The sequence below is a fragment of the Perna viridis genome, chromosome 1 (genome assembly GCF_037379345.1).
Source record: "Perna viridis isolate PV_CMFRI_1.1 ecotype Kerala chromosome 1, ASM3737934v1, whole genome shotgun sequence".
In the NCBI taxonomy this organism is placed as follows: domain Eukaryota; kingdom Metazoa; phylum Mollusca; class Bivalvia; order Mytilida; family Mytilidae; genus Perna; species Perna viridis.
The window spans coordinates 4,290,121-4,302,523 of record NC_142445.1 but is presented as its reverse complement, the minus strand read 5'-3'; the positions used below and the strand labels follow the sequence as shown (position 1 = coordinate 4,302,523).

At 32.0% G+C, this 12,403-nt stretch overlaps 1 protein-coding gene and 1 pseudogene across 2 annotated transcripts; one reads left to right on the top strand and one right to left on the bottom strand.

The window, feature by feature from the left end:
* Nucleotides 1-929: 929 nt before the first annotated feature.
* On the bottom strand, nucleotides 930-12,018 carry LOC148626915 (glutathione S-transferase Mu 4-like). Of its 2 annotated transcripts, none has more exons than XM_088561341.1 (7): nucleotides 11,926-12,018; nucleotides 11,477-11,552; nucleotides 10,837-10,901; nucleotides 10,378-10,459; nucleotides 9,057-9,157; nucleotides 5,250-5,345; nucleotides 930-4,410 (listed from the first exon to the last, which is right to left on the bottom strand). In XM_088561341.1, exons 1-7 carry the CDS (start codon nucleotides 11,977-11,979, stop codon nucleotides 4,192-4,194), a joined length of 693 nt encoding a protein of 230 aa, XP_088417467.1. In that variant the 5' UTR covers nucleotides 11,980-12,018; the 3' UTR covers nucleotides 930-4,191. The 2 variants fall into 2 exon arrangements, with proteins under 2 accessions (XP_088417467.1, XP_088417543.1); XM_088561417.1 differs by having other exon boundaries at nucleotides 11,842-11,996.
* On the top strand, nucleotides 5,342-9,062 carry LOC148626916 (uncharacterized; annotated as a pseudogene).
* Nucleotides 12,019-12,403: the final 385 nt, after the last annotated feature.

Genomic DNA, 12,403 nt, shown 5'->3' with positions numbered 1-12,403 from the left:
ACCCCGGACTTTTTATGAGCAACTCGGCGGTTGTTTCTAGAAAAACAGAGGAGGCTTACCCTACCAGTGCACCTGGTCCATGCTTCCAGTTTTAAGTGGCGTCCGAGTTGCTCATTTGCTTTTGTTACTTTGTATGTATGATTTTAGTTACTGTATGTTCTTTGATGTTTATGTCTGTTTTCCATGTCGGGTCTTTGTCCCTGGATTACATTCTTTTGATTACCGCTATAACCTTGGTTCCCTTGATTACTCTTTGTATGTATGATTTTAGTTACTTTATGTTCTTTGTTGTGTATGTCTGTTTCACATGTCTGGTCTTTGTCCCCGGATTACATTCTTTTGATTATCGCTATAACCTTGGTTCCCTAGATTACTCTTTCAATGGGTTTGATGTGAGTACCTATAAATTGGAAAACGAAATGCATAAATTGCGAAACGAAACTAAAGTACGAAACGAAATGAAACGAAAAGAAGTCATTATCACGTAAGTGTTGAAACGTGTTTCGTATAATTTATATAAATAGTTTATATATATATTTGCTTGTTGTACTAGTTTAAAAAGGAGGAATCAAGGCTGGATTATTGTTGCATTGTCCTTCGATCTGTCTCAGTCCGATACTGCTTGTAGCGTCGGACAAAATAAATAAGCCGACATAAAAATCTTTTTTCAGTCCATTTCGTTTAATACACTAAAAATTTTAAAACACGTGTAATGTCACAACTTGAAAAGAGCATATCATAAAATGAACCTGTTTTAGCAGGGAATCATGTTCTTTTTATGTGTACATAAAAGAACTTACTGAATTTTAAGTGTTGTTTAGAGTTTTGTATGATCAAGAAGTTAAATATACTATATGCTATATATATATTCTTTGATATGATGACCCCTTTGTGAAATGAAGGGTGCTTCCCAATAAGAATTAAGATACTTTCAGAACTATGAATTTAGTGTATACAGAATATGTACATCTCATTTATTGATCTCATAACAAGTGGACTTTCTGAAATTAGACGAACGAAACCTATGCCATAATGATAAGTGACATTAAAGGTCTGTAGTTAAATCACAGGGCTTGCCCACACTATCATATATGGAGCCCTCCTAGTATAAAAACTACAAAAGATGATCCTAGATTTGGGGTGCCTCATAGGGGCTTGATCCGACCATTCAATATGCAGTTCCACTAGTATATAACTTAGTGGGCTGCATATTTGATAATGGGAGCAAGCCCCTGTGGTGCCTCGCTTCAACTCGTTTTTTTTTCAAATTTAATCGAATATATCACTTTTTACTGCTCAGCAACCACTTGACAAATGATGAATCTAATGAATAAACACAGGTATCACCATCAAATACTTCTAATTAAATCAAGACAATGATTTGAACATTCAAACTCCATATTCCTACAATCGCTTGGACCGGAAGCCGCTACACAAATCTGGGATCACACTTTTGTATGTTAAATACTAGTAACTAAAATCATACATACAAAGTAACAAAAGCAAATGAGCAACTCGGACGCCACTTAAAACTGGAAGCATGGACCAGGTGCATTGGTAGGGTAAGCGTCCTCTGCTTTTCTAGAAACAACCGCCGAGTTGCTCATAAAAAATCAAGTCCAGGGTAGACGAAAGAGGAAAGGAAAACTATGACACATTGAACAAATCAGTTTTCATGGCGCAGATGGATACACCGTAACGATCCATGAGTTCATGATGACGACCATAAAACTTCTGTAGTGATGACTTCTTTCTTGTAGCAACATAACCTTATCCCAGAAGCCCATTTGTTAGAATTCTAGCGCGATACAAAAAGTCTGCGTAGTTTCGGCAAGCTCTGGCATAACGTATGAGTTGTGATATGAACACTTCATACGTAGGAGCCGAAGGGATGTTGTCACAGATGAAAGGAAAGTTGACAATTCTGAATGAAAAGTCATCACGTTTGTCGTAAAGTTTGGTCAATAGTTTTCCTTTACCATCGATTTCTAATTGTAGGTAAAGATATGAGGCTGACTTCACAGTGTCTGTAGTATCCTTTATCTCAAGTTCTTTGGGATAGATGCAATGTATCAAATCCCCAAAATTAGGATTGTTTAAAGATAATGCGTGATCTATACAGCGGAAACTGAGATTAAAGGACCTAGCTAAACGATATTCTTTCTTTCGGATCAGATCAGCTAAAAAGTCAGCCTCATAAGAGTGAAGGAATAGGTTAGCAAGTAGAGGAGCACAATTTGTTCCTATTGGAATGCCGACTGTTTGTCGATTAAAATGATTTATTGGCTTTATAAGTGCTCAAATAATAATAATAATTTAGCGGCATTTCATAGAAAAATACCAATATAATGTTCAAGGCTAGGTAGGGAAACCTTAAACAAACATATCGTTTTTTCTTGGCCTAACCACATTTAATAAAGATTATACCGTATGTCCAAAGTTACTATAAAAATACTTGAAGCATATAGATAATTTTTTGAATATCCCTTTTTTCGTTAACTGAAGGTTAAAATGTTCATGCACTATCTGGATCCAGAGATTATCATAATTAGGAAATTTCTTTTTATCAACATTCGTTTTTGTAAAAACCGCAGGCCAAAAAACAAAAAAAAAGTGAAATGAGCGGCATATCCAGGGAGAGTTCAGGGGTTGCGCCCATTTCTAATGTCAAGGTTGATTTTTAATAAATAGAGCAGAATGAGCAAACTATTACCCAGACCTCCTCTGTAGCTCACCATGCTCGAGGGAATGAATGGTGTAAATGTTCCTTGTGGTATTCTGATCCGCCGATAAACATGACCATCGTTACTAAAAATCATACTGGTTTTTCGCATATACAAATGTATCTCCAATACCGTTAGGTTTAGCAGAAATCTGACGGAGTGAAAGTTTTCAGCATGGTCAAGTTTTGGTGTAAATGTGTTAAGCCATGTTGGAGTTATTGCCCCTTGTTGACATTTTCTCGTTATTTTTAATGTTACTACATTCAATAGTCTGCTCTTTTGATACATCTACACAAATAAGAACCGAACTTTGTATAAATTTTTCTTAGGGTATTCTGCATAGAACTGATGTGGTGATTTTTTATCCATCGAAACGTTGTGGCAACCGTTACTAAAAATAGAATATAATGGTCTGCAGAAGTTTTTCGCAAAAATCTTCAAAACCTTTAGCTTTTTAGCAAAACAATATAAGACATAGCGTTCAGCTTGATAAGATCTATCTGTGGTCAAATTTTCGCGTAAATCAAAGACTGAAGTCTTCAAAGTCGCTAATCGTCAAATATTCACTGTCACCGATTTTGGCTTGCTTTCAACATCCGAAATGGTACAAATGCGATATATGCTCTAAAACCGGGTGTTTTCCGCTAAAATCTTGATATTATTGCGTACTCTTTCGTAACGGTTATGACCCGAATGTTTTCAATTATCAGGGGCAAGATTAAACAAATGGCGATGGCTATATATAGATATCGGTGTGCTGATAAGATTTATGACCTTTATATAACCAATTGTTACCAAAGCCTATGTTTGAATCGGAAACTGGGTAATATTACATAAATCCAATGCTAACCGATCATTTTATCTTTTAATTTAAACTTCCCGTTTTAATACAAGCAAAAAAAAAAACATTCACACACACATAGACACGTGTATGTTTTTTAAAGTACGATATTGAGCAAGGAACCAATTTAGGAACCAGATTAAGCAGCGGGCAATGAATATTCATAAATATCGGGGCGTGCTAAATTAAATGTATATGACCTATATAGTCTTGTAACGAGCCTCAATGCCTGAATCGGAAACTGGGTAATGTTCAAAGCTAACCGATCATTTCAAGGAAACTTACCGTTATTGTACAAGCAACAAACACACGTAGAACACACGTGTAATATACGTAAGAGGTACATTTTTATCTCGTATGAAGCCAATCTAATTAAAAACCGGGAGCTGCGAGATCGGTTTTTAATTACATGTAGATTGGTATGAAGCTAGAACTATGACGCTATGACGGTATACACGACGAGGACCTGCAGCATTCCAATTTTTCGTTTGAAAACAAGTACCAAGGGCTGCTCATATTTACAATGCAAATTTATCGACTCCCACATGGCCACCTGACTAAAACATGTATATAAGGTATTCACCATTACCATGCATCGTTTTACTACTGATAAAATAAAATAGACACCTATGTACATGCAATCTGCTCATCCCCTATAAAACCGGCCCATTTGTTGTTAATAGGTCGAGATAGAAATTTTTCTGATGACATGTATTCCTTAACAGATGGAAGTGATTCGAATCTCAATACAAAAGCTGATAGTTTAGGATAATTGTCTAGGATTCCTGGTTTCATTACTTTATGCACATCTAAAAGTTCATACATTGGGAAGTCGCACAATGTGATCTAAAAAATAAAGTAAGAAGAATATATCAATATAAGACGAAATGTCTGTTTCCTTCTACTCTACCTACCCATTTTTTTGTGATTACCCTAAACATTTTATGGCTCAAGTTGATTGTTTTCCCATAAACTCAATGTAAAATGATTTTGAAAAATAAAATTAATTCCTTACTCTATTTTTTGCTTTGTGGTAACAGGAAACAAGATTATCATTTGTGTGGCCTAAGTAACTAATGAAGCAATGGAGGTTGGTCGTGTGAGCAGTGTATCCAGCAATATCTACATTAAACTTGCACGGTTAACTAATACAATGACGGCATAATGATGAGGACATAAAACCTCGTCCTTCAGTATTGTTCCGACGCAGTCGGTATAGTTTCGCTATTTACCCTTTGACCTTAAGGACGCTCTTCTACGGAAACGCAAATCACCTGATCGCAATTATGTTTCCCGATTGGCCAAATACTGCTAACTTAGTGGTGTTCGAAAAAACTGTATCGAAATTCTGAAATTGCGCTCGAAAAAAAAAACAATCGAAAATTTGAAATTGCGTGTCATGTGTTATTTTCTAGAAAGAAATGTAGAAACATAAAAAGGAACAAAATTTTATTGCGTCGGCCATCTTTTTTTTTAAAGATAGTACTTGTTTTTATGTTTATTTTAATCTTTCAGCTGGTAAGCTAAACGCGTTCACTTTTCTTTATTTTTAGAAATGAAATTAAAATAAATATAAAAAGTAACTACTATGGAGACCAATCTAATTAATTATATGAAGGGTTGCGTAATAAAACATTAAATTTTAATTTGACTGACTGTTAATGTATGAAGACACAAGTACATACATTCTTTCCTGCAAACCATGGTTTTTCTCCCAGATAGTTCTCAAACATATCTAATCTCTGTTTCAATTTTTCGAAGTATTCATCTTTTAGGTCTTCCTATCAAGTAAATTCAAGCGACAATGAACAAACATCAGAAACAAATACAAGATATTCATGGTACTCTTAGTCTGTAGTCTACGTTTATTTTATCCATAATTTAATATCATTGTATTAAATTCGTTCTACCTGAAATTACTATTCACTACCCGTTTATGCTATTCCTGATTCTGAATGAATATTAATTGTAAATTACATATATGTACATCCTTAGAGAACAGGATGAATCTTTACACAATCATAAGAAAATATCCAAATAAGTTGAAAATAATTATGTTAATTGAAATGTTTGGTCATAATACAGTGTAGTCTGTGAATTAACTAGTTACTTGGACAATAGAAACATATTATTACATAGATAGAAGTCTTTTATCCAATGTTCCCTGTGTAACAAATTTCGATATTCACACTGTGAAAAAAAATCGGTAATTTCACTCTCGGACTTTCTCCCACCCAAACTTTGATATTTATCCGCTAATCACAGAATTTAAAATTCATGTTGAAAATATTGATAAATTATGAAGAAAATCTATTTAATGATACTGTGTTAAAATGGGAAATGGCTTTATTTGAGAAAAAATATATTAAAAATGGGCACAAAAATAAAAATATTCAAAAGCGAGTGATTTATAATGTGGGAAATATACCAAATAATTGGTTACAATATAAAAATGTTATTTGTCAAATAAATTCATGTATTGTAAATATTGAAGATAGTAATGGTAATCAAATTGATATAGATAATGTTTATAACGAATTTATAAATATGCAAACTGAGATGAACTGCAAATTATAACAGAAAACAAAACTTTTAGTCAGTTGTAACAATAAACAACGACGATTTAAGAAGCCATGGTGGTCAGATGAATTAACTTGAAAATGGAACGAGACTTGCCTTGCCGAAAGCCAGCATTTGAGTTGTACTGTCGGTGGTAATAAAACTGTGTTACGAACTCTATTTTTGAATAGATGAAATGACTTTGATAAACTTGTACAACAGAGGAAACATATCTACTGGCGTCAATGCCAAGATGATCTATTATATATGAACAATAAGGACTCTAAACAATTTTGGAGAAAAATTGGTAATGCATGTATTAGTATTGGCAATGAAAGACATTCCTCCTTTCCCAGTGAAGTTGTATTGCCGGATGGTACTATTACAAACAATATGGACTCTGTATTAAATATATGAAAAATTGTTTTTGTAATTTACTAAATCAAAATTCCAATAGTGAATTAACTACAAATGTAAATTTGAATGTTGAAAATAATATAATATGTGATTTTCTAGACAAAACAATTATTTTTGAAGAAGTTTTTAATGTTGTCATGAGTGCCAAAATGGCAAAAGTGCTGGTATAGATTCAATTCAAGCTGAATTATGTAAAAATTATACAGTTATTAACATCGTAACAAAATTGTTTGTGTTTTAAAACTGGTAAAATTCCAAAAAAATGGAACAAAGGTATTATTACTCCTATTCCTAAATGTTCTAGCTCAGATCCAAGAGATCTATTATCATATAGAGGTATTACTTTAGCACCATGTGCATACAAACTTTATTTTAGTGTATTGAATAATAGATCGGTAAGATGGTTAGAAGAAAAGGAGATAATCAATGATAAACAAAATGGTTTTGTTAAAGGAAGGAGTAAAATTGATCATGTATCCACTTCAACATCAATTACTGAAACCAGAAAGAAATGTAAATTATTAACTTTTGTTTCATTTATAGATTTCAAAAAGGCACATGATTCCATAGATAAATCATTATTGTTTAACAAATTAAATGATTTGGGTTTAAGTACTAAGTTTATGTTTGCCTTGAAAGCCATTTATTCAAATGTGGAGTGTCGTGTTCGTTTGAATGGCAATACTACTGATTGGTTTAATGTAAAGACTGGTTTGAAGCAGGGTTGTGTTTCGTCAACTGTAATGTTAATATTTTCATTAATAATTTAATTACTGATGTAAAAGAATTAGATATTGACTGTCAAAAGGTTGCTATTTTGTTATATGCAGATGACTTAATTCTTATGTCAGAAAATGGAGAAGATATGCAAAAACTGCTAGATGTTTTAAGTGTATGGTGTAATAATTATTGCTTGAATATTAATTTTAATAAATCCAAAATGATTCAATTTAGAAATCAATCAATACCAAGATCTGAATGTACTTTCCAGATCAGTGGTGAAAATATAGAATATGTATCAAGTTATCAATATTTGGGACTGGTTTTAAATGAATTTTTAGATTATAATGTAATGGCCAAAGCTAAATCTGCCAGTCAAGCACTAGGTGTACTTATTGTAAAATGTAAAACTTATGGCGGTTTCCAACACAATATTTTCACTGATCTATTTGACACTTTAGTTTGGTCAGTAATTAATTATGGCTCAGCAATTTGGGGCACGAAAGAGTTCTCCTGCATTTCAGCAGTTCAGAACCAAGCCATGAGATTTTATATGGGGTTGGAAAATACACCCCTAATGATGCAGTAGCTGGTGATATGGGTTGGAAACCCTCATACGTTTCTAGACACTGGTCTAGATGTAGTAAAATTATAAAGTTTTTAAGTGGTCTATTAGAAAAGGCAGTCATAGAATTAAAAACTTGAGTTACCAAGTTATGGAAATGTTAAAATTTTATAATAAGGAACAATTTTGTAATATAGAAGTAAATATACTTGATAAGAGTACCATATGTCTATTAGAGAAAAAAATGTTTGATAAATATAAAACTGACTGGTGTAATAGAATGAGTCAATATGGCCAAGGTGATAAATTAAGAACATATAAATTGTTTTAATTTTCATATTTTACTGAACAATACTTGTTGCAAAATATACCTTTACGGTTTCGTAGTGCATTTGCAAAATTTAGATGTGGTGTAGCACCTTCAAAGATTGAAACTGGTCGTTATGAAAAGTTAGCATTAAACGAAAGATCATGTCTAAGTTGTAATGATATGGAGGATGAAAACCATGTATTATTAACATGCCCATTGTATGATGATCTAAGACAGTCACTATTTTTAGATATTATTAGTTATAATGAAAATTTTTTGTCATTGTCTGATAATGATAAATTTATATTTTTATTTAACAATGAAATTGTATGTAGCTTAGTTGCCAAAACCTGCCATAGTATTTTACTGAGAAGAAATAGTATTTTATATCATTAATCTATGATACTTTTTATAAATCATACCTTTTTAAACTGTATTTCAGATGTATATATTATTATGTTCTCAATAGTCTCTCATAATTCTTTTTAGAATGGCTCATGCATTTTAATTTGTATGTTTTATCGTTATCATGTTTTATATGAATGTATGTGGTGATACTTTAATACACTATTTTACTACTAGGATAATCAATTGGTTAATTAACTAAATATGATCACTGGAGCCAAGAACGCTTGAGGATTGAACTTGTTAAATCATGGTGTTCTTCAGCACTCGTGATAATATTTTGACTTTTCACTCTTTCGAATTAATTATCCTATTAACAGTGTTGAAAGAGCGAGTCAAAAACTTCTTGTATATAACGCCTGTGTTTATTGAAAATCTGGGTTATTTATTTGCTATCAACAGACCGTTACATGTTATATGTTTTTTTTCTTTTTATAATAGTATTCTGACCATGGTTTTGCGTTGTTTTACCTTTTGTTTTACTCAATAAATGTCAGATAGAGATCAGTAACTTACATAACTAGGGTTATAAGTTAAGGCTGTAGTTGCATTCCTGAAGTCAACAGCATTTTCAAACATTACATCACAATCTATCTTCTCCTGTGTAGTGTTTCCAACTGAAAAAAAAAGTTCGTCAGAGCTTAATAAACTTTATTCTCTAAAACCAACTAGGTACAGAGAAACAAAAACAGTTAATATAATAATACATTATTACACGAATGTACTGCACAGAGGTAAATTTTATAAAACAATGGTGTTAAAAAAAACATATTATGATAATTATAACAATATCAGCCGTTACCCTTGAGATTCTATCTTATTGTTAATCACTCATATAAATTTGCAAAGATTATTAAGATCTGATAAATTTCTGCTGTTCATTAACTCAATAAATTTCAATGTCCGGGGGGGGAAATAAAATTTTGATTTCAAATAAAGTTCTCTCTCCTCATTAAGAGATGTACATGTAAAAATATAGTGATATGTATCACCAATGTCTTGACAGTTGCATATATTGCATTTTCTGTTTTCTCTAGAAATGTGGCACCATCTGCCAGATTCTACAGGCAGCATATGGTTTGTGGTTTGGAATCTAAAAAGAATGATACAATTTCTATCACTTAAAATCTTTAAATAATTCTCAAACTCAAAACCATTTTTATAAAGTCTATAATTCAGAGCTTTCGGCGACTCTTGAATGTCAGATTGCCAATTTTGTTTAAATTGATCTAGAGGTGTTAGTTTTAATGAGTTAACTAAACAGGATATACTAGTAAAATATTGGTTATTCCATACATTTGATTTACCACAATTATCTAAGATGGATTTCACATAATTAAGCCACATATAATTACTATTGAAATTCTTATGACAAAGTCTAGGTAAATTGAAAGGTAGTTTATTTTCCTTCCCTGTAATAGGTTTTGCCCAATATTTGACAACTCTTAGTTTAATGAAAATATCAAGCAGGTATCTCCCTAGCTCCCCATAAATCATGAACCAAATATTAATTTCAACAGAAGTTTTCACAAATCGGTTCATCATAACCTTTTGATAAAAACTACAATTTTCTATCCGACTACAAACACGTCAAGCTTGTGCACTAAGGAATAAATACATGGCTGCACCCATATAATTCAAATTCAAATCAGTTTTCTGTTTTAGAGTATTTCTTAAAAATCTTAACTCATTTATTTAATTATCACATAGATTGAATATCGACCCATCACATCCAATATAGACATAAGACATGCATACTGACTTCATATGTATCAATATGTAATTAATATTCAAAATTGTGTATAGTTAAAACTGATATTTTAATGGTTTTACTTACCTAAATGATATTTTCTAGCTATATACCTCAGGATTGCATTACTCTGTGTCACTTTAACATTACCATCAATGTAATAGGGTAGCTTAAAAACCATTATAAACAAATCTGAACTATCATGGTACACTATATGGTTTATAAAATCTTTGATTTTAATACGGTTGTTTCCTAAGGAATCCTTATAAAGGCATGCAAAATAATGATATTGTGTATATTAAATAAGGGTGTTGTAATATCTTGAGCGCAAACTTAATTTTTGTTGTGTACCTTTTTGTTCGTATTTGAAGTCTATTCATCACCAATCAATAACTAATTTACCAAAAGTCCTATGACGTAAGAGGTTGAAATTCCATTATCTAATGTTTTATAATTTTGTAGTCAAAATTTGAAAAATACAAATTTCTAAAACATTCTATAACAAAGAGGGGCATTTGATGTTAATAGATTAAAAATTAAACTTACATCGGGAAACGGCAGTCCAAGAGTATTTTTTACAGATAACCAGGCTTCTTGACTAAACTCCGGCCCTAGAAATTTTAAGTGCAATGAGTCATAACTACAAGATCACTATACCCTGTCCACCCAGTTACTTATTCTAGTATTCACTTTTAGGTAGAAGTATACTTTTAGACATGTATTAACACTTTGTTGATGTGGAAAAAAGTAAACTGTCTTTTGATTCCGTATAATACAGATGTGTCATATTTATAACATTAAAAATGAAATACATTATTACAAAAAAATATAACGGTGTATTATGGAACGCTATTTTAAAATAAATTAATTTGGGATAAATACTGTAACCTGATTGGTTAAAATTATTTTGTTATATCTCAATGGATAAAAAAATATTGCCATGCCCTTATTCAGTTAAATTCAGAGCTACTTTTTTCATGTTTAAAGATTAAGATATGTTTTAAAATTAATTTATAAGAATTGGCTATGATAAAAATTTTGTCAATTGAAAAATAACATAAATTTTCCATATGCATATTTTGTTTATTGCACTTAGCGCAATAAACAACATGCACATGGACAATTTATGTCATTTTTCAATTGATAATTTTTTTTATTATTGCCAATTCTTAATTATCATGATTACCATCACCCATAACATAATGGAGATCTTCGAATTCCTCTCCTACATAATGCAACAACAATCGGATCGGCTGAGCTAACTGAAAAAAAAAAAACATTAAAAGCGTTTTGTAATAATTTACACATTCGAAATTTAAGACAACACAGTAGTTGGGTTTCTTGACACTTCTGTACGTAAATAGCTGACATTAACAATTATTGTACGTATTTATCTTAACCATACAATATTCTCAGAGGTGTAATGATGTGATTTTTTAACCGTCCATGCGGATAATATTTCCCAGTTGATTTTTTAGATGTGTGTCGGGTTTGTACGTGCTTAACTAGTTCTTCCGAAGGAAGCTATTTCCGTAGTTCTAATTTGCTTACACAGTCGGGGTTAACGGAGTGTGGCAGAGGTGTGAAAGCTTTGAAATGCGGTGTGTGTTATTGAGAAGACCATTGAATTTCTACCACTCGTGTTTTCCAGTATCCCAGTATTGGCATAGCACAAGCCGTCTTCTTCATCAGAAACGGTGTAGAAATAAAACTATATCACAGAAAAATTATCCGGTTAATATTTTTCTTACAGGATATAGTGAAACTTAACAAATGCACCAGCATTTAACATAAATACAATATAGTAAATTTACTTTCAGAGATCACCAAAAAGTCTCCAATAAGTACAAACACACCTTTAAGCAGAAGCTCGGGAAGGTCCCGACAACAAAGTAATCTGAACAATGACAATTCATCAAAATCAAACTATCATTCTAATATGACGTCTTCTTATAGTCAAACAGTATATGTCGGTACAACCCCACCTTTCGCACCTGCGAACTGTCTCTATTTCTCTCGCTGTCGCTTCGAGACAAAACAAGCATTTAAAAACGTTTTCGCGATGATTTGACGGCTGAGAGGTTATCTAATTGAAATCAATTAAATAAAACAC